The sequence below is a fragment of the Capricornis sumatraensis genome, chromosome 23, assembly GCF_032405125.1.
Source record: "Capricornis sumatraensis isolate serow.1 chromosome 23, serow.2, whole genome shotgun sequence".
Lineage (NCBI taxonomy): Eukaryota > Metazoa > Chordata > Mammalia > Artiodactyla > Bovidae > Capricornis > Capricornis sumatraensis.
Window position 1 is genome coordinate 11,568,772 of NC_091091.1, and position 26,603 is coordinate 11,595,374.

Genomic DNA, 26,603 nt, shown 5'->3' on the forward strand with positions numbered 1-26,603 from the left:
TTTCTTCCAAGGAGTAAGCGTCTTTTAATTTCATGGCTGTAGTCACCATCTGCAGTGATTCTGGAGCCCCAAAAAATAAAGTCTGACACTGTTTCCACTGTTTCCCATCTATTTCCCATGAAGTGATGGGACCAGATGCCATGATCTTCATTTTCTGAATGTTGAGCTTTAGGTCAACTTTTTCGCTCTCCTCTTTCACTTTCATCAAGAGGCTTCTTAGCTCCTCTTCACTTTCTGCCATAAGGGTGGTGTCATCTGCATATCTGAGGTTATTGATATTTCTCCCGGGAATCTTGATTCCAGCTTGTGCTTCTTCCAGTCCAGCGTATCTCATGATGTACTCTGCATAGAAGTTAAATAAGCAGGGACGTACTCCTTTTCCTATTTGGAACCAGTCTGTTGTTCCATGTCCAGTTCTAACTGTTGCTTCCTGACCTGCATACAGATTTCTCAAGAGGCAGGTCAGGTGGTCTGGTATTCCCATCTCTTTCAGAATTTTCCACAGTTTCTTGTGATCCACACAGTCAAAGGCTTTGGCATAGTCAATAAAGCAGAAATAGATGTTTTTCCGGAACTCTCTTGCTTTTTCCATGATCCAGCGGATGTTGGCAATTTGATCTCTGGTTCCTCTGCCTTTTCTAAAACCAGCTTGAATGTCAAGGAGTTCATGGTTCACATATTGCTGAAGCCTGACTTGGAGAATTTTGAGCATTATTTAACTAGTATGTGAGATGAGTGCAATTGTGCGGTAACATTCTTTGGCATTGCCTTTCTTTGGGATTGGAATGAAAACTGACCTTTTCCAGTCCTGTGGCCACTGCTGAGTTTTCCAAATTTGCTGGCATATTGAGTGCAGCACTTTCACAGCATCATCTTTCAGGATTTGAAACAGCTCAATTGGAGTTCTATCACCTCCATTAGCTTTGTTCGTAGTGATGCTTTCTAAGGCCCACTTGACTTCACATTCCAAGATGTCTGGCTCTAGATTAGTGATCACATCATCATGATTATCTGGGTCGTGAAGATCTTTTTTGTACACTTCTTCCGTGTATTCTTGCCACCTCTTCTTAATATCTTCTGCTTCTGTTAGGTCCAGACCATTTCTGTCCTTTATCGAGCCCATCTTTGCATGAAATGTTCCCTTGGTATCTCTAGTTTTCTTGAAGAGATCTCTAGTCTTTCCCATTCTGTTGTTTTCCTCTATTTCTTTGCATTGATCGCTGAAGAAGGCTTTCTTATCTCTTCTTGCTATTCTTTGGAACTCTGCATTTAGATGCCTATATCTTTCCTTTTCTCCTTTGCTTTTCGCCTCTCTTCTCTTCACAGCTATTTGTAAGGCCTCCCCAGACAGCCATTTTGCTCTTTTGCATTTCTTTTCCATGGGGATGGTCTTGATCCCTGTCTCCTGCACAATGTCACAAACTTCATTCCATAGTTCATCAGGTACTCTATCTATCAGATCTAGGCCCTTAAATCTATTTCTCACTTCCACTTACTCTACTAACTGCTGTCTCTCTCCTGATCTTCCCAGAAACCAGCCTTAAGAAAGAATGAAGACCTTACTGGAATAAGATTACCTTGTTGTGTTTTTATTTACACACAAAAAATAAGAGTGAATGAAATCTTCGCTTATCTCTTTAATACTGAAAAGTTTCTGTGTTTAGAAAATTTAGAATACTTGTTTTTATTTCACTTTTTCAATAATGCACCTACTACAAAATACCATCACTATTAATATTATCTCACTTTCTATACAAATATATTAGAGATGCATTGAACAGTCAGACATGTTGGACTATTAATGGTGTTTTAGAAGTTCTTTTTCCTAAAGTGGTGATCAGTAACTAAAAGTCTGAAAAGGGAATGACCAGTATTCATCTGTTGTTACAGTTGTGTCCTGGACAGTAGGGGCCAGTGAGATTTCAACTTCCTAGCGGAGGTCTGTAAGACTGGGAAGTTCAGGTTCCTCCTGGCCCCGGAGGATTCCAGTTCTCAAGACCGTTTTCGGCCTCTCGTCTGTTTAGCACAGTGATGGTTGAAGATGGGAAATCCTAATGCTTAGCTGCAAGGGATGCCCAAATGTGTGTGCACCACGGACCTCCCTCAAATCCAGACTCTGAGGGAATCAAGAGACAGTGGTGTGGGCCGATAGGTACTCATTTCCTGTGGCTGCGGTAACTGGGTGGCTTAAACAACAGAAATGTATTTTCTCTCAGTTCTGGAGGCTAGACGTCTGAGATCAAGATGTCGCCAAGTTCGGCTCCTTCTGAAGACCGCGAGGTGACGATCTGTCCCGTGCTCCTCTCCTTGGCTTGTGAATGCCCTTCCCCCGTCTCCTATCCTCTTCCCCTTGTCCCTGTCTGCGCCCAAATTTCCTCCTCTTAGAGGGACACCAGTCGCATTGGATTAGGGTGCACCCAATGACCTCATTTTAATTTCCTCTTTAAAGACTCTGTCTCTAAATATGCTGACATTCTGGGTTACTGGGGTTAAGTCTTCAACAGAAGAATTTGGAGGTGAGGGAGAGACCACTCGGCCCATAAGAGTCTGACTCTCTTGATCCAGCTGTATGACATGGTCCAGGCACCCGACCGCCAGTTTGGGACATAGCTTCTTCTAACGGATGAAGGGCTTGGGTTCTAAAACTCTTCCCAATGATTACTGGAGAGCTTGTAGTCTGTCTGAAGTATGTGCTCAGTATCAAAAATTCTCACTGACCATTCTAAGCATCTGTCTTCTTATTCTTGTCATTTGAAGGACTGCCATTTTTCACCTTCAGACACCTTTTTTTTTCTCCTCTACTTTTAAAAATTCTTTTCCTGTTGTTTTGAACTTCACTGAGAACAGAAAAAAAGGTGATTTTTTTTTTTTTTTTAAACTTCCTTTTCAAACCCTGGCTCATCTCTTAGGGCTAATTGCCACACTGATTCTTTGAAGTAACCCTAATGGGATTCTCAGTTTCTTCTAGTAGTTTGTTTAATTCAGTCACTGTGAGGCTACTCTATTTGTAATTGCCATGTTAGATCTTGAGTGTTTACAATTCCTGGGAAAGCATGGTGAGCTTGTCAAAGGAGAGTGATATGCTTCAAGGGTGGGCATCAATTTCTGGATCTTGCCCTCCCTGCTTTGTTTCCTCTATGTAGTAACGGAGTTGGCTATGAAAAGTGATCCATCATATGATGTAATTAATTAATATCCATCATATGACGCAATTAATTAATATAAAGTCAACTGTCATCTGATACAAGGGACAGACTCTCATGTCAGCCTGTTTTTGAGAGTTTCAAAGGGAGCAAATGCAAAGATCAATGGTAGGCTAGGAGGACTCCTGGTTCCTAGCTATTGACTGCAAATCCCCACCCCTACAAGGGACTCACAGTGCCTTTGATGGCTGTGCTCAGAAACTCAGCACCCAGATGGGAGGAAGAGAAACCCAAACTCCTCTTCTTTTCAAGATGCAGATCAGGGCTAGGAAGTTTCCCCTTCCCTGCCAGCCAGAATCCCAGCCTGGATAGCCCTGCCGCAGTTTTCCCAAACTAGAGGGCTTGGGATGGACTTCTGGTTTTCAGAAAGTTCCTGCTAACTTCCTCTACCCTCAACACACATTTGCTTTGAAGGTTCATTGTAAAATTAACACTCAGGCATCTTGCCCACAATTGTCTGGAAACAGACTGCATTGTTTACATGCATAAATGGGGAAAGCAATTAGGAAACTGATTTATAAACCAGAACCAGAGTCCAGATTTGCACCAGAGGTGCCGAGTCTTCCCTTAGCCTGTCCTAACGGGGGTTATCCAATGAGTCATTTCACATACTCTGTTCAGCTTCCTCAGCTATAAAATAAGAAAGTAATAATTCCTCATGTCTAGGTTTATTGTGGCGACCATGAGGTGATATACATAAATGAACTTTGTAAAACGCCAGGCAAATGTCAAGGAAGAATAGGTAAATAACTCTAGGGTTTGGTTTCCTGACAACACTTCCATGAATGATTCAGAGGGACTCTACCCATTCGACCTAATGACATCTTGGTCATAATAGTCTCCTCACTTAGGATGCTAGATATGAATTGCCACTTCATTGTCAGAACTCTCAAGATTCTGAATTTAAGAGACTGTAATATTTTTACATGCCATTTCTCAAAATGAATTTCACCAGGTTTTTGACTTTATGCTGTTAAAGCATCTACTGGGCATGCTAAATAACAAATCTTACCTTTCTTCATCATTTCATAAGAAATTTTCTGATTTGCAGAAAATATTAAAACCTTGTAAATAAGGAAAGACTCAAGAAGATCCATTTTTTAAATCTATGTGGAAGTTGAGCAGATGGTTACATGGTCCCTTTCTGCTGTGATGTTTCAGGATTCCACAAGATTGCAGCATCTGTGCTTGTGACTGGCTGTATGATCCCACTGCACTGTGTCTTTAATAGCCAACATGTTAATTACCTGTGTGGTTCAGGAGACATTGAGCTTCATCTCTGTTAATAGCTAACTGTTAATAATATTTTTGCTGAGGACCTCAGGTATGTCCCCATTTGGGCTAAGCCAAGTTCCTCTGGGTGTGACTTGCCTGGAAAGCCCTTTTCAGCTAATCATCTACTTGCAACAAGTCAGTTTTCTTATTCAATGGCCTACACAGACAGCTCTTCCTGAAAGAGCACTGCCTCACACGTCAAATTCTCCATGCCCCCTAAGCTTGCCTTATTCCTTAAAATAGTCCTCATTCCTCCCGGTTATGTTGCCTGTTTCTCTGTTTCTTCATCATTTCCCTTCACGTGATGCCTAATATTATTTGTCTACATGACTGGACCATGGCACCCAGATATTTGTTCAAACAGTACTCTGGATATTTCTGTGAAGGTTTTGTTTGCTTTGTATGAGCTGAACATTTAAAGTGCTAAACTTTGAGTAAATTAGATAGCTTCTGTAATGTGTGTGGGTCTCATTCAATCAGTTGAAGGCCTTAGTAGAACGAAGACTGAGACCCCCTAAGGAAGAAAGAATTCTGCCAGACTGCCTTTGAACTTCAGCTGCTACTCTCCTCTGACTCTCCAACATACTGACCTACCCCATCACCAGAATCTGGACTTGCCAAGCCTTTACAGTTGTGTGAGCCAATCCCTGAAAATCAATCAGTCTCTCTTTCTTCATACACATACACACACACTCACTCACTCACACTCAGTACTGGGCCTGTTTTTCTTGAGAAGCCTGACTAATAACTTCATTTACATATAAATGCTATAAGAGCTGAGTCCTCATCTGTACACTGCTCTGTTCCCAGAGTCTGTCTGGCGCAAAGCAGGCACTCAACTGGAGAAGGAAATGGCAGCCCACTCCAGTATTTTTGCCTGGGAAATCCCATGGACAGAGGATCCTGGTAGGCTACAGTCCATGGGGTCACAAACAATTGGACATGGCTGAGTGACTAAACAGCAACAAAGGTACTCAGCAAAGTGTTTGCTCATTTAAATAATGAATGTATCAGCTAAGATTATTCCCAGCAGAATCTAAAACTGAGGTCCTTTTGACTTTTTAATCTTTGTTATGATGGTTAATTTTATTCCTTTTTTCCCCATTTGGTTATCATTTTCCTTAGAATATCTGCTTTTCAAATCTTTAACTAATTTTCTGGCCTTTTCAGCTTTTTTGAAAAACAATTTTTGAGCATTCTGATCATTTAGTTCTTTGTGGGTTTCCTGCCTTGTCACAATTAAAAACACCCCAGTTTCTGCCAGGAAAGTTTAGGTTAAATCTTTGCATACTGCAAACTTGAGCTAATATAAAAACTTTAAAAAATGCAAGCTGTGTGGAAACTGCTTACATCGTATCATGTAACAGTTAGAATATGCTCTTTAGACCCATCTTTCTTTTTTTAATACTTGACATAATTCTTTGATGCTGAAGTAAGTAGGAAATGTTTCCAGAAATTGAGCTCTCTAAAGCTGGTATGATCAAATATGAGGTGAGTTTGGTGCCGGTGTCTGCTTCATGGCCAATGATATTTATGTCTTTCACTATTTACTCCAAGATTCACATTTCTCAAATTCTGAATGTATTTTGGACAGTGACTTTTGATTTCCAGTCAAAAACTTCAACACTAAAATGAAATGTATTAGCAAGTACATTTCTTTCAGACAGTTCCAGAAAGTTGAGTATATGCACAGTGTTTTTAGAAATAACACTAATATAACAATTCATAAATATAAAATGTGCTGCTCCTCTGAGCACTCGATCATTTAAACCAGGAATTGTGGACCTGCTCATAATATTGTCACATGATTACTGAATGAAATTAGCATACCAAGGAAGATGGGCCCTATAGCTGTAGGGTACACACACACACACACACACACACGCTGCTGTGTATCAACCTTGAGCACCTTTGAGTTGTCAGTTTTGACTAGTCCAATTTTGACTCAAATCTCTTTGAGTTTAAATGTGCGGCATTTTGTTCAGTTTCTGGTGAGATGAGAAACCAGAATTGAAAGAGGAGAGCAAGTAGTATCTCTCTGTTAATTCCCTCTTTCCAGGCCTTGAGGTTTGGTTGCTCCTACTCAGTTTGGTTGCTTCGATTCAGTTTCCCATTATCTGTTGTAGAAGGGGCTTACTGATTTCTTCTAGCAGAGACTTGTACATTTGTGCAAGAATTTCCATGTGCTGACAATGTCTGGAATGTTATATGGTTAGTATATTTAATTCCTGACTGTCACATTGAGCAAAGTTTGTGATAGAATAAGGATCCTAAAACATGGGTGATTTTTATTTGAAAGCCCTTCCCATCTTAACAGTGAATGCTTTGGTGTGATTTCAATCACATTATTTCCTAAAGTGTCCAGTTCAGTTACTGTTCATTAGCTATTGATTCTATGATTTAGAAGAGGGACTAATATTAACAGATTGATCTTCTGTAGAGAAGGTAAGAATTGATTGGGGAACTGTCATCTTGAAAAGAGAAATTGATACTGATAAATATCTTTAGTCAGAGCTGCTTTAGAAAAAGACCATAGATTCAAATGTGTTTTAAAAAGTAAAAGTCAGGCAAATATAATGTTAAAAAATTCCCAAATGATAAATATATTACAAATGACACGCCCCTGTGCAAGCCTGCTTTTGGAAACTTAAAATTCATCTTCGATTATAATCAGTGTTACACAACTCTGTATTCACAGGACCTGGCACAGAGTAGGTGCTAAAGAAATGTCTGTTGGGTTGAAAAGGCAGTGGTTTGATAGTGAAGCCAGCACACTGAGGCATAATTCCTCTGATCTGTTTACCAGCTCCAGTTATTCTTTAAATAGAATTGTTGACATAGAAAAAGTAAGCTACATTTTATGGTGAATTGGGTGTAGCAGGAAAAACACTGTAATATGAGGAAGGTGACTTGGACAAGACCTAGCTCTCTGCTTTTTGCTCATGAGTGATCCTGGATAAGCCAGGTATTTTCTTGATATTTTGGTGTGACTTTTTCTCCTGGAGTCTGGGTGTTAGTAATGGATTTTTGTTTTTTTATTTATTTTTAAAATGCTTTTCTTCCTTTCTTTCTTTGACTGGGCTGGGTCTTAGTTGCAGCATGTAAGTCTTTGTTGCTGCACACAGACTCTCTCTCTAGTCTTAGCACGTGGGCTCCAGAGCTTGTGGGCTTCAGTAGTTGTACATGGGCTTAGTTGCTCCATGGGATCTTAGTTTCTCCAACCAGGGATCGAATCCATGTCTTCTGCGTTGCAAGGTGGATTCTTAAGCACTAGACTACCAGGGAAGTCCCTGGAAATGCATTTTTAAATCAGCCATCTCAGAAGGAAAAGATGGCAACCTCCTTCATCCTTCCTTCCTTGGAGGTCCCATGGTATCTTGTAACTTAGAGGGGAATCCAGGCTTTGGTGACAAAGGGGGAAGGGCTAAAAGGGAAGATTTGGGGACTCCTGTGACAGTGATGTATACACAAAGAATATTTAGTTCCCTTAACCCAGAAGATGTCATGAAGTAGAAAAAATAATGTATGCCATGAAAAACGTGATAAATGACCTTGAGGGAAAAAACCCTCAGAACTAGTAGTTTAAAAAATTTTGATGCTTAGCAATGAATTTACGTATTCCACACAGAATGAAAGATTATTTAAATTTGTGTTTAGAGAGACAAACAATAAATGTTTAGAAAACCTGAGAAAGGGATCAAACAGACATTAACCCCAGATGTTTCTATACATTTTAGGAGCTTATTTTTCTGAGGAACTCAAGCCTACAACTGACTAAGATAAATTTGACAGTGTCCCTTATGGATTTTGTCTCCCAAACAAAGGAACCAATATTGAAAGAAGTTCATTTTTCCTGAATAAAAGTGAAAAACATCCTGTTGGATTTATTGTGACAGCCACCAGGCTTTTCTGTCCATGATTCTTCAGGCAAGAATACTGGAGTGGGTTGCCATTTCCTTCTCCAGCAGATCTTCCCCACCGGGGGATTGAACTTGAGTCTTCTGCACTGTTGGGCAGATAATTTACTGTCTGAGGCACCTGTTAGTGCTGGTTAACCAGGAAGGATTTCATCAGCACTGAAGATTCTGTCACTATATATAAAAAAGGAAGAAACAGAACATGCTGTAAGCTAAGTACCGGGTTTGGGAGAAATTACCACTTTTTATCCTCACAGCGCTTCAAAGCAGAAAGTACTGTTGTCTCTTACAGATCAGGACCTTGAGGATCACCGAGGTTATCTAACTTGCCTAAAGTCAGTGTCGACAGCAGAGCTAGGATTCAAACCACAGTTGTTTTGAAATTTCATGTTTTTTCCCAGTCTGCTGTGTTGTCCCTTGAGCTACCATCTGTGATGCTGTGTCTCAGATGGTTCGGAGAACCCGAGGTTTAGACTGTTATGCGGTTGACCTGCTCCTTTTTTGGAGATGGGTCAGTGGAAGGATGGAGCCTACGTCGATCTGTGTGCAGCAAGTAAAACACAGCCGTTTGGGGTGAGGTAACACCTTTTCTCCAAGTTGCTTAGTTCAGAAGTCAGTAAAATTCTGTTCATGCTTTTCTTTTATAGATATTTATCTCTGTTTCTGGACCATTGTCTAAAGGTGAAAATGCCCACGTGGCTGGTATCAACTCTGAGGGGCTGAGATTGAATATTACTGGAGCAAGTTCCTGCCAAGAAGGCCTATATCGTGAGCACCTGTTTTGCTGTCAGCCTTGTCCTCCTGGTATGTTATACACACGCAAACAAAAGCAATCCAGTAATCAGAGTGAAAATCGGGGTGAGGAGTAGCATGTGGTCATAAGGAAGAGAGTGTTTTTATAGCATTCACTCCTGCATTATGGCGTGACTGAAAAGAAAAAAAACTATGACATTATTTTCCCAAGACTAGCTTAATTTTTAAATGTATTTACTTTTTAATTGAAGGATAATTGCTTTACAGAATTTTGTTGTTTTCTGCCAAACATCAACACGAATCAGCCAGAGGTGTACATATGTCCCCTCCCTCTTGAATCTCCTCCCCATCCCACCCCTCTAGGTTGTCACAGAGCCCCTGGTTGAGTTCCCTGAGACACACAGTGAATTCCTGTTGGCTGTCCATTTTACATGGGAATGTAAGTTTCCACGTTACTCTCTCCATACATCTCACCTTCTCCCCCACTCTCCCCATGTCTGTAAATCTGTTCTCTATGTCTGTTTCTCCATTGCTGTCTTGCTAATAAATTCATCAGTACCATCTTTCTAGATTCCATATATATGCATTAGTATATGTTATTTATCTTTCTCTTTTTGACTTACTTCACTCTGTATAATAGGCTCTAGGTTCATCCACTTCATTAGAACTGACTCAAATGTGTTCCTTTTTATGGCTGAGTAATATTTCATTGTGTATATATACTACAACTTCTTAATTCATTCATCTGTCGATGGACATCTACGTTGCTTCCATGTTCTAGCTATCGTAAATAGTGCTGCAATGAATGTTGGAGTACATGTGTCTTTTTCAACTTTGGTTTCCTCAGGCTATATGCCTAGGAGTGGGACGGCTGGGTCATATGGTGGTTTCATTCCTCCAAGACTAGCTTATTTTATCTTTATCACACTGGTTTGATGTGAGCATGAGTAAATAAAATTTGTAAATGACATGTACCTCAGAAGTGAGAGGATTTATTTGTTTAGCTCCATTTTTCAATAGCCAAAAGAGACTAATTTGTAGATATTAAAACTTACCACATCAGAACTGGTTAGAATGTATCATAATAATTGTGGAGCTCTAAAAGCAAGAAACTTCTACCCTTAAGAGATATGTCTCAACACTTCCCTTCAACCAGAAAGTCTCTAAGAAAAATGTTTGTCCTAGCACTGAAGCCTGAAAAATATATTTGCATTTTGCAACCGAATAACTAGATGAGCTAGAAAAGCAACGGATAAAAACCAACCATTTTTTAAAATCAGTATTGAAAACCAATTTCAAAACGGAAATCCTCTGAACACTAGCCAATTAAAAGCTAAGCAAAATGCAGTTGTGCAGACTTTTATTATCAACACAGAGTAGAGTTGACTACTATGTTATACAGATAAGCATTTCCCAGCTGCATCATGAAGGAAGACAGGAAGATAAAGGAAAACAGCACATGGGCATATATAGTAGATTAATAGAACCGTAAAGGATGGTAGTAGGTTTCATGTTTGGCTTTCCAGGCCTCCAGTACTTAAGCTGCTAAACAGATGTGGGTCCTGTTTATGAAAAGATTCTAACAGTCTTACTTGGCCTTCTCTCCAGGTTTTAACAACCCTTATGGAAAATCTGTCATAATCCAACCCATTTATATTTAAGCCTGTTTATATTTAGTCTTCTCCAAATGAGAATAAAGAATGGCTTCCTGGCTTTTTGTAATCTCTTGGTAAAGAATCCGCCTGCAGTGCGGGATACCTGGGTTTGATCCCTGTGTTGGAAAGATCCCCTGGAGAGGAGAAGGCAATGGCACCCTACTCCAGTACTCTTCCCTGGAAAATCCCATGGACAGAGGAGCCTGGTAGACTACAGTCCATGGGGTCGCAAAGAGTTAGACATGACTGAGCGACTTCATGCTCACTCACAAACACCATCTATTTGTCTTATGAATTGAGATCTTTACTCATATTTTTAAACCCTAAAATGCAAATTAAAATAAAGATAATATGGTTTGCATATCAAGTTGTTAAGGATTTTTGTTGGCTTGCTTTTTTTGTTTTGCTTTCTTTTATTTTCATTTTCAAAGTGATCTCAGTCATAGTGAGTTTGCTTATGAGATAAGCAAACTCTCCTATGTCACTCTTGGAATGTCAATTGTTAAAACATTTTAAGAAAGAAATTCGGATATGTGGGTCAAAAAATTGAAAATCTACTGATACTATAATAGATTTGTAGAAAAATGTCTGAAGAAAATAGTAAAAAATAAAAGAAATATATGCATAACATTTCACTGTGATATCCAATGATGTGAGATTAAGTAAATTTCAAAGTATTCAAAGACTGGAATACTATGTATCAATCAAAATCATGTTTTCTGATATATTCTTAATATAAACCTCAATGTATATAAATTTCCTTAAGAGATTTCTAACTGATCTGCTGGCTGGATTAACTGATTCTCTCTGCTCCATCTCTAAAACATCCTGGATGGTGTCCAATATGTACTAAACATCTTCCCACTTCTATTCCTTTTTGAAAAAAAATTTAAGCTTAACAATATCCAAATTGCTTCCAAAAATTTTTGCGGTGGTAATATATAATTTAACATTACATAAATCAGTAAACAAATACACATAAAAAACATTTAATTTCTATTAAAATTATTTTTAATTCTTTGAAGAATTTCAGTAAAGTCGAGTTACTAAAAAAATTATTAATGAACTAGGTGGAGGCAAAATACATGGGAAAAATAATGAAACTATGAAAGCCTTTCATATAGATTATTGAAGTCTTTAACTTTGCTTTCCATCAAAAAGAAAGGAAGAAGGAAAAAGAAAAAAGAAATTGTGAGTGATACATTTTGGATGTGACTTAAGTGAGAAAGAAGCTGGAATTCTAATAACTTGTTTCTATATCACAAGAGTGGCAAATAATTATACAGTTATACTTTATAAACTGAATTATTTATAGTAATTTTTCTGTGATCCCCTATGTGAATTGACATTTTCTTAATCAAAAAAGTCCTTATCACATCACCATATTCAATAAGAAGGATTCTATGGTACACTGCATACATTGCATATATATATATGTTTATATTTATATATACACACAGACACATACATATACACATAGGTATGTATGCATACATATACTCACATGTATATATGTGTATTTATATGTGTAGGAATGTACCAAAATAATATCTCAGAGTGGTTGATATATAGATGCTTTTTATACTTTCCTAAAATTTATACAGTGAACATATGTAGTAATATACTCAGAAACAAATATATTTTAAAATATTATTTTCAAGAAAACAACTTCTTTTTTAATATTTTGATAAATTTAGGTTTTATACATTGGAAGAAAGAAAGAACTTGTGATATTATGTTTCTGTCATGCCATAGACATTTTGCAAGGTAATTCATTAAAGAGGTCAGTCCATTTAGAAAGCAGTATTATTCTACTGGCAAGCAATTAAAGTTGTACTTTGACTTGGTTTTCTTTTAAACATACTGCTGCAATGATATAGAACCCTGATGCCCTGTATTTAAATTTGGTTCTGAGTTTCCACGATTTGTTTATTTTTTATATTGACATATCATTGCCTTTGTTTACTAAAGTATTGTATATGTTTAAATTTCATGACTTGTTTATGTATTGAGTAGTATTTTGTTTTATCAAAAGGAATGCTGTGAAAAGAAATTATTAAGAAAGTCATGTTCCTAGGAAAGATAGTATACATAATTTTTGCTCTTCATACGAATAGGGCAGATTAAACTTTAAAGTGCATACCAGCTCTCTTCAGGAAACATCCTGGAAGATATTACTGGACACTTTGCTAACATCCCATTGGCCAAAATTTAATTACATACCCATGCAAAGGATGCTGGGAGATGTAGTCTTGACTCAGGGCAGCCATGTCTCCTAGTAAATATTCTCTTCTTATGAGAGAAGGAAAAATGGATATTAGGTGAATCAGGGATCTCTGCAACATTGACTGATCTTTTACAAAGTTCTAAATTAAGAAAAATGTAAAGACATTGTAATGTGTTAAACTGTGTAGTAATCACCATTTGCAGTTAGGTTTTTGGCACCATAGTGGGCATACCAAGTAAATAGCTCCCCAGTAAAGCGATCCCAGGAAGGCAAACTGACTTCTGAGAGAGAATTATGGGGCATTGTTAAAAAGGAAAGGGAAAGCAAGTGAAGAATCATGCTCTGGTACACACATTCTCCGGTGCAGCCCCTGATCTGTTTTATCAGAGCCCCTGAAAAGTTTTGTTGTATTAATAGTTTGTAATATGATAGCTGAAATCTTTACCAAGCAGATATTCAATTGTGTTTCATAGTTTAAGTTCTGGCATCAGACACTGCTTTCAGATCCTCCATCTGACACTTACAGGATGACCAACGTATTCTGGTTTGCCCGAGACTTCCCCAATTTTAGCACTAAAAGTCTCACATCCTGGGCAAACAGGCATGATTGGTCCTCCTAGCTATTTACAAGCTTCATGTCCTTGGGCAAGATACTTGATTTCTTTGAGTCTGGTTCTTTAACTGTGAAATGGAAGTAGTAATAGTTCTGACCTTTTGTGATTATTGTGAACAATAATGTGTTAATAGTGTGTAGCAGAGTGCTTGACTCAGTAAGTGTTAATATTATCATTTATTGTTACCACTGTAAGAAGTATAATAGGTTCATATACATTTGAATGGGTGGTTCATTTGAATGGATCTGATGAGTTCATATACATTTTACCTGCATTCTTCTGGATGGAACTACATGCTATATTGGAATAAGTGAAACTGAGAATTTGTGATGGTCTTCTAACATATTTCTCATGAAGGACAATGAGCTACTGTAACTGAGGAATTTTCTTTTAAAATTTAACATAAATCTCAAATGTTCCTTCTCTCACTTTCTCTGTATACTAATCCACTACTCTTTTGTTGTTGCTGCCATGGAATCCAAAATGAGAATATTTTCTGAACAGTCGTGTAAAGTAATTGTCTGAAATGTTACAATAAATTAGAGTAGCATTTTCATATATACACCCTGGTTCTGGGTCCTAGGTTGAAAGAGCTGAAATCACCTAGTGGAATTTTAAGTAGACAGATAAGCCAGCAACCAGGACAATCCCACCTTTACTTAAAATGGCTCCCCTGTTCTCATCTAGAGCCTGTCTACACCAAGTATGGTTTATAAGCCAGCAAAATCCGCATTAGCCAGGAGTTTGTTAGGAATGCAGAGTGTCAGGCCCTGCCCTAGACCTACTCAATCAGACCAATGCCAAAACCCTCACTTAGAAATTCTGATTTAATTGCTCTGAGATGGGACCTGAGTGAGAGAGTGAGTGGAAGTCGCTCAGTGGTGTCCAACTCGTTGTAACCCCATGGAGTACCCCACCAGGCTCTTCTATCCATGGGATTCTCCAGGCAATAATACTGGAGTGGGTTGCCGTTTTCTCCTCCAGGGGATCTTCCTGAGCCAGGGATTGAACCTGTGTCTCTTACATCTCCTGCACTGGCAGGCGGATTCTTATGTATACATAAAGCTGAATTGCTTTGTTGTACAGAAGAAACTAACACAACATTGTAAAGCAATTATACTCCAATAATAGATTTTTTTAAAAACTAAGAAAAAGACAAAAAAAGAATGTTATGAAGTTATTAAGAAAGTCATATACCTGAGAAAAACAGAATGAATTATGTTTGCTGTTCGTACGAGGGGGGCAGATTAGATTTTGCCTGTTCTTTTTATTTAGTTATGACAAGGTTAGTCACTACTCAGGCCTTTCTCTTAAACTTCCCTTTATACCTTCTCTTTCATCTTTCTCTGTTCCCTTGCTGTTCCCTTTATATTTTCTCTTCTTTCTCTGTTCCTTTGCTATAACTTAGCTTCCCCCACAGCAGTTATCACCACTTGCCATCCTGTATTTGTTTGTGCCTGGCCTGCTTCTACTTTGAAAATGTGAAGTCTTTGGAGACCAAGGACTTGTCTTTCAAGGGTATCTCCAGCTCCTACAAAGTGCCTGGCACACAATAGGTATTAATAAACACTTCTTAAGGAAATGAATTTTCCAGAAGACAGTGTTGTATGAAAAAGAAGGTGAAAGTCTCTCAGTCGTGTCCGACTCTTTGCAACCCCATGGACTATACAGTCCATGGAATTCTCCAGGCCAGAATACTGGAGTGGATAGCCTTTCCATTCTCCAGGGGATCTTCCCAACCCAGGAATTGAACCAGGGTCTCCTGCATTGCAGGCAGATTCTTTACCAACTAAGCTATCAGGGAAGGCCATTGTTGTATAATACTTACTAATAGCAATCCAATGATTCATTTTATTTTTAAAGTAAAGGAAAGCAAACATAAATATGATTTAAAATTTTGTGTATTAAGATAGCAAGCCTGGTAATAAAGTTCATGCCTACACATCATAACATACTCTGTCACTTAGTGGCAAAGGAATAGAAAGAAAGAGGAGTAAAAAGGAAACTATGAGCACTCACTGGGCAGGCCCCTTGCAGTTCTTTTAGCTGTGCAAATGAAGTGTGATGATCTCCATCACATGCATGAAGAAATTCGGCTCAGAGAGATTAAGCAGCTTGTTAAAGATATTATTGATATTATTTTTTAAAATGTAGCCAGAGTCTTTAGAACTTCAAATGTTCTTTTCCTTAAACAATACTATTCTTACCAGGATTTGTGGACTTTGGAAAGTGAAATGAGAAGTCAGAGCAAGAATTGGGTCATCTCAGTGGCCAGTGGCAGTCATCTCTTAATATGAATGTATACCTAGCAACCTTCTTCCCTCCTCCCCCAAAGCTGGTAAAGGCATCTCTTCCAGTGCTTTTGGTCATTCGGACCTCTTTTTCATATGTTCCTATTGCTAATCATCCTATAGAAGTAGGCATAGGAACTTCCCTGGTGGGCCAGTGGTTAGAAATCTGCCTGCCAATGCAAGGAACGTGAGTTTGATCCCTGGTCCAGGAAGATTCCGCAAGCTGTTGGGCAGCTAAGGCCCTGTGCCACAACCACTGAAGCCTGAGTGCCCTAGAGCCTGTGCACTACCACAGGAGAAGCCACCGCGGTGAGAGGCCTGCACGCCACAATTCAAGAGCAGCACCTCCTCGCTGCAGCCAGGGAGAGCCCGCGTGCAGCAGCAAAGATCCAGCACAGCCAAAGTCAATCAGTCAATCAATGTTTTTTTTAAAATTAAGTAGGCGTCAGTTCAGTTCAGCTCAGTTCAGTCACTCAGTCATGTCCAGCTCTTTGCGACCCCGTGAATCTCAGCACACCAGGCCTCCCTGTCCATCACCAACTCCCGGAGTTTACCCAAACTCATGTCCATTGAGTCGGTGATGCCATCCAGCCATCTCATCCTCTGTTGTCCCCTTCTTCTCCTGCCCCCAATCCCTCCCAGCATCAGAGTCTTTTCCAATGAGTCAACTCTTCTCATGAGGTGGCCAAAGTACTGGAGTTTCAGCTTTAACATCAGTCCTTCCAGTGAACACCCAGGACTGATCTTTAGGATGGACTGATTGGATCTCCTTGCAGTCCAAGGGACTCTCAAGAGTCTTCTCCAACACCACACTTCAAAAGCATCAATTCTTCGGCGCTCAGCCTTCTTCACAGTCCGACTCTCACATCCATACATGACCACTGGAAAAACCATAGCCTTGACTAGATGGACCTTTGTTGGCAAAGTAATGTCTCTGCTTTTGAATATGCTATCTAGGTTGGTCATAACTTTCATTCCAAGGAGTAAGAGTCTTAATTTCATGGCTGCAGTCACCATTTGCAGTGATTTTGGAGCCGCCAAAAATAAAGTCTGACACTGTTTCCACTGTTTCCCCATCTATTTCCCATGAAGTGATGGGACTGGATGCCATGATCTTCGTTTTCTGAATGTTGAGCTTTAAGCCAACTTTTTCCCTCTCCTCTTTCACTTTCATCAAGAGGCTTTTTAGTTCCTCTTCACTTTCTGCTATAAGGGTGGTGTCATCTGCATATCTGAGGTTAATGATATTTCTCCTGGCAATCTTGATTCCAGCTTGTGCTGCTTCCAGCCTAGCATTTCTCATGATGTACTCTGCATATAAGTTAAATAAGCAGAGTGACAATATACAGCCTTGACATACTCCTTTTCCTATTTGGAACCAGTCTGTTGTTCCATGTCCAGTTCTAACTGTTGCTTCCTGACCTGCATAGAGGTTTCTCAAGAGGCAGGTCAGGTGGTCTGGTATTCCCATCTCTCAGAATTTTTCACAGTTTATTGTGATCCACACAGTCAAAGGCTTTGGCATAGTCAATAAAGCAGAAATAGATGTTTTTCTGGAACTCTCTTGCTTTTTCCATGACCCAGCGGATGATGGCAATTTGATCTCTGGCTCTCAGTAACTCTTTTAGCTTTTGTCTTGGGAGAAATTCTGTCTCTTGATAATGATTTTTCAACAACCTTCTCCACTACTATATTTATATTTCATTAGCTTAGCCCTTCCACTCCCGTTTCAGCAGTGTTTTATTATCATCCCTGCAGACTTCACTTGCTGTTGCATGACCACCTTGTGTTTAAACACTTGCTCCATTTTCTCCCCATGGGCAGGCAAACGTAAAAACGGTGATTGCAAACGCGACGGAGATATGCCAGAATGTGTGCTCTGCTCGGAGGGGAACGAGTACACAGACAAGAGCCATCATTCTGACAAATGCATAAGATGTAGTGTCTGTGATGAAGAACATGGTAAGTGTCTTAAAGAAACATTCAAAAGGGACAATCATGGTATTGCATGTAGCACCATGTATAATACAGTCAGAAACTGGGACCTACGCTGGTGCTACGTCAGCTTACAGGAGGGAGAGGGTGGGGCTGATGGGGATGAAGCAGGATCAGGTACTGAGGGAATGACTGGTCTAGACATTTATGGGTCAAGTCTAGGCAGTTCTTCCAGATGTAAGAGAATGACTGAATGCAAGCATGGTAAACAGGACCCATCAACTCTAACCAGAATTGAAGGGACTTTTTTTCCTGTCTTGATTTATGCTTGGAAAATGGCTTTTGTTCTTAGCCAAAAAGATCTCAGAAGCCTGCAGAGGCAAGGACAGAGAAAGCCAAGAGGTGGGTGGACTGCTCCCCCTTTCTCTGAGGATCTGGCTTGTCCTGATACTTACTGTTGAGGACCTGAATTTTCATGGATAGTCCAGTCTATCTTGAGGGTTCAGATTAAAATAAAGCAGAGGTACTCCCACTTTTGTTAAGAAGAACATCAAGAACTCTCTGGACATAAAGCTTTTCTTGCCCCTGTGCAGGCTCTAAAGCAATGTTTCTCAACCCTGACTGTATAGTAGAATCAAACAGTAAGCTATGAAAATTGCCAACATTTAGATCCAATTTCAAGGATTTCCTAGTGGCTCAGATGGTAAAGAATTTGCCTGCAATGCAAGAGACTCCACTTTGATCCCTGGGCCAAGAATATTCCCTGGAGGAAAGAATGGTTACCCACTACAGTATTGTTGCCTGGAGAATTCCTTGGACAAAGGAGCCTGGCAGTCTGCAGTCCATGGGGTCACAAAGAGCTGGATACCACTGAGTGACTTTCACTCACTCTCTCACTCAGGTTCCATCTCAGAGCGATTAAATCAGAATCTCTAAGTGAGGGTTTTGGCATTGGTCTGATTGAGTAGGTCTGGGGCAGGGCCTGATGTTCTGCATTTCTGACAAGCTCCAGGGTGAGGCTGATGTTGCTGTTCTATAAGCCACACTTTGAGTAGCCAGGCTCTAGACGAGAGCAGGGGAGCCGTTTAAGTACAAGTGCAATTGTGTAGGTTGCTGGATGGTCTGTCTGCTTAAAACACTGCTAGATGATTTCAGCTCTTTCAGCCTGGGGTTATCTATTTGGCATTTAAGCACTAGTTATGTTACTAAAGGTTTGATGGTTTGACTGCTGATGTCAGCGCTGGATCTCAAAAACCCATGCTGTTCCTGCCCATCCTTTTCATTGTTCATTCATCAAATTGGTGTTCTAGGGCTAGAAGTGGAACAGAACTGTACTCGGACCCGGAATACCAAGTGCAGATGCAAATCGAACTTTTTTTGTAACAGTTCTCCATGCGAACACTGTAACCCTTGCACCACGTAAGTTTTACTCTTTCTCTGGTTAAAACAGTAGATTTATCTTGAGAGAAAATGATTTCCTGAAAGGGAAGCAACACTGGCTGAGAGTGAAGAATCTGGGTTTTAATCTTGCTTTGACTCCAAGAAACTAAACAACCATTTTTTTCACCCAAACATCCTGTGTCTAAACATTTATTGAACACTTCCTGTGTGCTTGATTCCGTGCTGGCTGCTCAAGCCATTGATGTATGCAGACACATGCCTGGTCTTGAAGATCTAAGGCTAGAGGCAGAGAGTGTCAAGAAAGATGATGGTTATTATGTCCAGACCATATGGTAAGACTTGTGTTCCAGATTTTGAGTTATATAGGAAGACCTTTCAACTCTGGGGGATGGGTAAAGATATGACACATGGCTTGAGTCTTGAAAAAAGGTGTAAACAGATAGAAAGGACATTTCAGGCAGGGGAACAGCAACTGCAACAGGCAAAAGGAAGCTCTGGAGAACAAAGGACCTGGCTGGAGTTTAGGAAAGACTGAGAAGGAACCAGGTCAGATCATGAAGGACCTGTCTTTCATGCTAAAGTGCTTGATTTCAACCCAAAGATAGGACACCTGATTGTAGGTTTCCCTTTTCTTCCGATTAATCGGGTGATTTTGAAAGATCACTTAACCTCTGTGCACTTTGGTTTCCTCACTCATTTTGTTGTTGTTCAGTCGCTAAGTTGTGTCCGACTGTTTGCGACCCCATGGACTGCAGCATGCCACGCTTCCCTGTCCTTTACTATCTCCCAGAGCTTGTTCAAACTCATGTCCATTCTAACCATCTCATCCTCTGTCGCCCTTTTCTCCTCCTGCCCTCAATCTTTCCCAGCATCAGGGTCCTTTCCAATGAGTTGTCTTTTTGTATCAGGTGGCCAAACTGTTGGAGCTTCATTTTCGGTATCAGTTCTTCCAATGAATATTCAGGGTTGATTTTCTTTAGGATTGACTGGTTTGATCTCCTTGCTGTCCAAGGGACTCTCAAGAGTCTTATCCAGCATCAGAGCTCAAAAGCATCAATTCTTCAGCACTCATCCTTCTTTATGGTCCAAATCTTACACCCATACATAACTAATGGAAAATCCATAGCTTTGACTATACGGTCCTTTGTCAGCAAAGTATTGTCTCTGCTTCTTAATACATTGTCTAGGTTTGTCATAGCTTTTCTTCCAAGCAGCAGGTGTCTTTTAATTTCATGGCTGCAGTCACCATCCACAGTGATTTTGGGGCCCAAGGAAATAAAGTCTGTTACTTTCCATTTTTTCCCCCATCTATTTGCCATGAAGTGATGGGACTGGATGCCATGATGTTAGTTTTTTGAATGTGGATGCAAATAATACTCACTTGTCTTATCAACATCATTTCTGTGACAATCAGATTGGGTAGTATGTGCTGTAAAAATTTGTCCAAGCTCACCTTGTTAGGGAATGAGCAGAACCAGGTTATAATTCAGACAATTTGTCAGTACTTGGCTGTCTGAAGAAAATCCTACAGGGACTTCTTGAGTGCCCTAATCACTAGTTGATATAAAAGAGGAGGCCTTTAGGGGCTAGCTATGTAGACTCCATAAGCAGCAGCCTGGGCAGTGGGCTATTGTCTGACCATTTAATTGCTCCATGACTGTTTTGAAATTGCTTTTGGCAATTTATGACTTTAACTTTATTTGCTAATTAAACTTTATTTTTATGTCTATTCCATCTTTTTTCTCATATGTTGATATTTTAATGCCTATTTTTTTAACCTCAAGGTATTTTTAACCCATAGTCATTCTTTAGGATATTTTTCATCCAAACATCCAAATTATGTCATGAATTTGCACCTAGTAGATGCTAAAAAACACTAAGATCATGTCATCCGGTCCCATTAGGCATGCGTGCTTAGTCGCTCAGTCATGTCTGTCTCTTTGCGACCCTATGGACTGTAGCCCACCAGGCTTCTCTGTCCGTGGGATTCTGCAGTCAAGAATACTGGATTGGGTTGCCATTTCCTTCTCCAATCTGGTCCTATCACTTCATGGCAAATAGATGGGGAAAAAATGGAAACAGTGACAGACTTTATTTTCTCGGACTCCAAAAATCACTGTGGATGGTGATTGCAGCCATGAAATTAAAAGACGCTTGCTCCTTAGGAAAAAAGCTATGACAAACCTAGACAGTGTATTAAAAAATAGAGACATTACTGATAAAGGACCATATAGTCAAAGCTATGGTTTTTCCATTAGTTATGTATGGATATGAGAGTTGGACCATAAAGAAGGCTGAGTGCCAAAGAATAGATGCTTTCGAACTGTGGTATTGGAGAAGACTCTTGAGAGCCCCTTAGACAGCAAGGAGACCAAACCAGTCAATCCTAAAGGAAATCAACCGTGAATATTCATTGGAAGGACTGATGCTGTAGCTGAAGCTCCGATACTTCGGCCACCTGATGTGAAGCGCCACCTCATTCCAAAAGACCCTGATGCTGGGAAAGATTGATTGCAGGAGGAGACAGGGATGACAGAGGATTAGATGGTTGGTTGGCATCACCGACTCAATGGACACGAGTTTGAGCAAACTCTGGGAGATGGTGAAGGACAGGGAAGCCTAGCGTGCTGCAGTCCATGGGATCGCAAAGAGTCAGACACAACTGAATGACTATACAACAACAACAAAATGCTGATCTAGAAATATTTGAGGGATTATGTTTGCCAGAGATGCAAAAATGGATAAAATGTCCCTGGATTTATAGTATGTTATTGAAAATGATCAAGGAATCAGTCCATCAGAATTTTTGAATTCCTTCTGTATTTTTTTCTAGGTGTGAACATGGAATCATTGAGAAATGCACACCAACTAGCAACACCAAATGCAAAGGTTATTATTTCTTTTTATGATTATATTCTCCTTTCTCCCAAACTCACTGCAAAATATGAAGAAAAGGCAATCCATTTGACTCTATGAGTACTTTGTTTCCATCTTTTTTTTTTAAATAATATTAAGAATTATGTACTTTCATATGCCATGTACAATGTTCCTATCTACAGGATCCAGATCTCATGCAAACAGTTTATGGGCCCTCCTGATCCTCCTCTTCATCCTAATATTTCTAATAATATACAAAGGTAAGCTCTTACTTCATTCAAATGGCAGGTTGAAGTGACTTGGGAAGTCATTGTTCACAAGAATTCCCTTCTGTCTTCTACTTGTGAGAAAGCTCCTACCAGGTAGCAACTCTGGTATAGAGTTATATTCCTACTTCTAAATGCACCCCTGAGAGCTGATAAGAATAGATGATATTATCCTTCAGCTACTGTTTTTGAGCAACCATTCTGGGGCACTCATTCGGTATTCCCATCCTCCCCATGAACAAGGGTATTTTCATTTACACAGCAGCCAAGTTGGCCAAGAATTGGAAGTGGTCCTTCACTCTACATTGAAATCATCCCCTGCACAAAGAGAATGCCGAGAGCAAAGGGATTGCAGCAGACACTTGATAAATTCATCCCTCTCTGGGCCTTTTCTCCCTTGTCCAGACCCCATGGTTTTGGTTATTTATCCACTTTAAAGACTGGCATACCTTTTATGCAAGAGTTACTTAGTAAAACCATCAGGTAAACCAAAATTTGGAATACCCTGGGCTTCCCAGGCGGCTCAGTGGTAAAGAATTTGTTTGCCAATGCAGAAGACACAGGTTTGATCCCTGGGTCAGGAAGATTCCCTGGAGAAGGAAATGGCAACCCACTCTGGTATTCTTGCCTGGGAAACCCCAAAGACAGAGGAGCCTGGTGGGCTACAGTCCATGGGGTCACAAAAGAGTCAGACACAACTTAGCAACTAAAGCAACAACAATAATTATTCTAGAAAACTCCCATTAGATCATTCATACAACACATGGCAGAGCCAACTTTTGATAACACTGATGCATCCAATTTTTCCTTTCCGTTGGAACAAATCGCTGTTTCTCCAGGTCAGCTGAAGATAAAAGAGCCTTGAGAGGTTTAGCTGAAAATATAAACTCAACGTTTAAACACTTTAAATCTGCTTTAAATGCCACTTCACAGCAAACTGAAGTCAACTTTCTGTAATCTATGGCTTCTGTGCCCTGCTGTAGCCATGCTACCCAGCTTAAAGCCAGCAAGACAGAGTGTTAATGGCCACAGAGTAAGTCAAAAGCCAGCTTCAGACTAGTGTGTGGTAACTGGATGGCTCCATTAAGATGTGGCATGGCAGGACATTCCTGACGGTCCTTCCGGTGCTGGGGGTGTAGGTTCGATCCCTGGTTGGGGAGCTAAGATCCTACATGCCTTATGGCCAGAAAACCAAACATAAAACAGAAGCAATGCTGCAACAAATTCAGTGCATGAGTTAGTTGCTCAGTCGTGTCCAAATCTTTGTGACCCCATGTACTGTAGCCCACCAGGCTCCTCTGTCCATGGGGTTCTCCAGGCAAGAATACTGGAGTGGGTTGCCATTCTCTTCTCCAGGGGATCTTCCTGACCCAGGGATCGAACCCAGTATCCCTCAATGCAGGCAGGTTCTTTACCATCTGAGCCACCAGGGAAGCGTTAACAAACTCAATAAAAGACTTTAAAAATGGTCCACATAGAAAAAAAATTTTTTTTAATTTTAAAGAAAGATGTGGCATGTCTCTGTACCACTTGACTCAATGGGATGGAATTTTCAAAATCAGGACAAATCTGCCTCTTTTGGTGCTTGGTTGCTATAAATTTTAGTGAATGAATTTCTCCTTTATTCTCATGCTTCTCTTAGTATGAAACTTTGTTCTGTCATGCTTCCTACAAGGCTGAGACCTGAGTCTGATAGATATTTCTTGGATCTTTCAGTGGTGAGAAGTCGACGCAGGAATAAAAAGAATGGTAATTGCGTCTCTACAGCCTCAAATGATGTAAGTGTTGAAATGTGGACAGCTATCCTAAAAAAATAGTCATTCAGTTTTTTACTTGTTACTTTTAAAAATTAATTAATTTATTTTAATTGGAGGCTAATTACAATATTGTGGTGGTTTTTGCCATACATTGACATGAATCAGCCGTGGGTGTACATGTGTCCCCCTACTTGTTACTTTTTAAAAAGCAAATCTTTATGGTGCTTGTGTGTGCATGGATTAGAGGGGCATCAAAAATGAATTAAGACATGGTGCCCAGTTTATAAGAAACGTCTATACAAATAGCATACAAATAAATTCTTATTAATAAGTTCTCACTTACACAAAGGTCGCTGACAAAAGGATGTGGCCAAGCCTCCATGGTGGTATTATTCATGAACAGAAATGCAGAGAGATATCCTTTACCAGAGCATGGATTCAACATGCCCAAGCAAAGAGATTACTCTGAAAGCCCACACTAAAGGCACAACTCAGTTCTCTCCAGTCAGTTGTTACCTTATCGGTCACCATATCTTTTTCTAACATAGAATCAAAGCCTGTCACATCGCTAAAAAAAGGAGTTCCCTGGTGGCCTAGTGGCTTTCAATGCCATAGCCTGGGTTCAGTCCCTGTCAGGGAACTGAGATCCTGCAAGCCGTGCTCAAAGGAGAAAAAAAAAAAAAAACAGCCAAAGGTACACTGGGGAGAGTAACCAGCTCACCTGATGAATATTGATTTTTCTCATTTGAGGCCAGTGGGATTTAGGGTTCTTTAAATCACTATAGTACAAAATCATTTCAACTTAAACTATGTTCTTGTGTCAAAAATTCAAATCGTTACAGTAAAGAAAATGTTAGAATGATGTTTACTGTGTTTATTTTCATGTGCCTGTACAAAGAATAATCTCAGCACATTTCACAAATCTCTTAGGTTTCTTGCCTCTGTAAAAAATGAACCAATATTCCCTTCGTTTCTGGTTAGGCTGGAACATTTCAGAATAAAATTTGAATGGTGAAAGAATCGTCCTTAGTCATTTAGTCTAATTTTATACATCAAGTAGGTGTACTTCCTTGAGTATTAAGGAAGAATTAGAAGATTGCATTTAGAGTATTCTAAATATATTTTTATTTCCCTCTCTCCTTCCCTCTGTTGTTGTTTTTTTTTCTCCCCAGGAAGGGAGGCAAGTGAATTTAACAGGTAAGATTTTTATCATTTTGTTTGATAGAGATGGCTTCCTTGGGAGTAACAGGCTAATTTTGCAGTTAAAATAATGTTGTGAATTTCAGTGACACATTATGGGTTCTTGCTATTCCTTGAGGCTGCGTTTCTTCCTGCTCACAAGGGTTTATTAGGCAGTGTGTTTAAATGTATAACTAATGCTCATTATTAAAAATAAGTCAGGTAACATAAGATGCTGCATTCTTAAAGCTTTGTTTTCCTTCACAAGCAGTTGGGTATAGTATAGAAGAACTCTGCCTAAACCCCTAGGTAATCTGAATTGTAGACTCAGTTGTATACTTACTCTCGGTGTATCCTAGTTCCAGTGAGTCAGTGATAAGATGACTGACTTAAGGGTCGTAAACCCTTGGCCTGCCTTTTAGATTTGTGGATCATTGATCATCAGATCCATGAGGGCATTAGAAATGAGCTTTTCCAGCCCTGTTATTATATAGATGAGAAAAGAAGATGCAGAGATGTTCTGTATCTCGCCCAGGGTATAGAGCAAATTACTGGGGACATAGGAGGAGCTGGGATAAGAAGTCAAGGTTGTTTCTGTTTTTATTTTTCCCCAATTGGCTCTTTAGATCTCTAGGACTTACCCATATTCTTAAGTACAGTAAGAAGAGAAATAACTGTGGTTTTTCAAAAGTGGGAATTTTGTTTAGAAAAACCAATTTTCAGAGACTGTTCTCTATTTTTTAGATGTTGACTTGGGTAAATATATCCCTAGTATTGCTGAACTAATGAGAATAACTGAAGTTAAAGAATTTGTTCGGAAGAATGGTATGGAGGAAGCCAAAATAGATGATATCGTGCATGACAATCTCCATGAAACAGCTGAACAGAAGGTCCAACTGCTCCGCAAGTGGTACCAAAGTCACGGGAAGAAAAATGCATATTGTACGTTGACTAAAAATCTCCCAAAAGCTCTTGCAGAGAAGATTTGTGACATAGTCATGAAGGACATTACTAATGAACGTGAAAATGCAAACTTGCAAAATGAAAGTGAAAACTTGGTTTAAAGTGAAAAACAATTAACTCAGTTCTGAGAATATACTAAATATTCTAAATATGTTCAAATAAGTTCTGAGTAGCTATAGATATTGCTTGGCTTGGCTTTTTACTGGATGTGTTTTCTTTTTTTCATTTATTAGATTTGTAGAGCTAATATATTTGCTCAAAGCTATTTGTAGGGCTAATAGCTTTGAGCA

At 39.6% G+C, this 26,603-nt stretch overlaps 1 protein-coding gene across 1 annotated transcript; it reads left to right on the forward strand.

The window, feature by feature from the left end:
* The first annotated feature begins 2,244 nt into the window (after positions 1–2,244).
* FAS (Fas cell surface death receptor) lies at positions 2,245–26,603 on the forward strand. The gene is made up of 9 exons (XM_068961783.1): positions 2,245–2,280; positions 9,043–9,199; positions 17,760–17,897; positions 19,181–19,289; positions 22,105–22,160; positions 22,331–22,408; positions 24,131–24,192; positions 25,344–25,368; positions 26,095–26,603. Exons 1-9 carry the CDS (start codon positions 2,245–2,247, stop codon positions 26,412–26,414), a joined length of 981 nt encoding a protein of 326 aa, XP_068817884.1. The 3' UTR covers positions 26,415–26,603.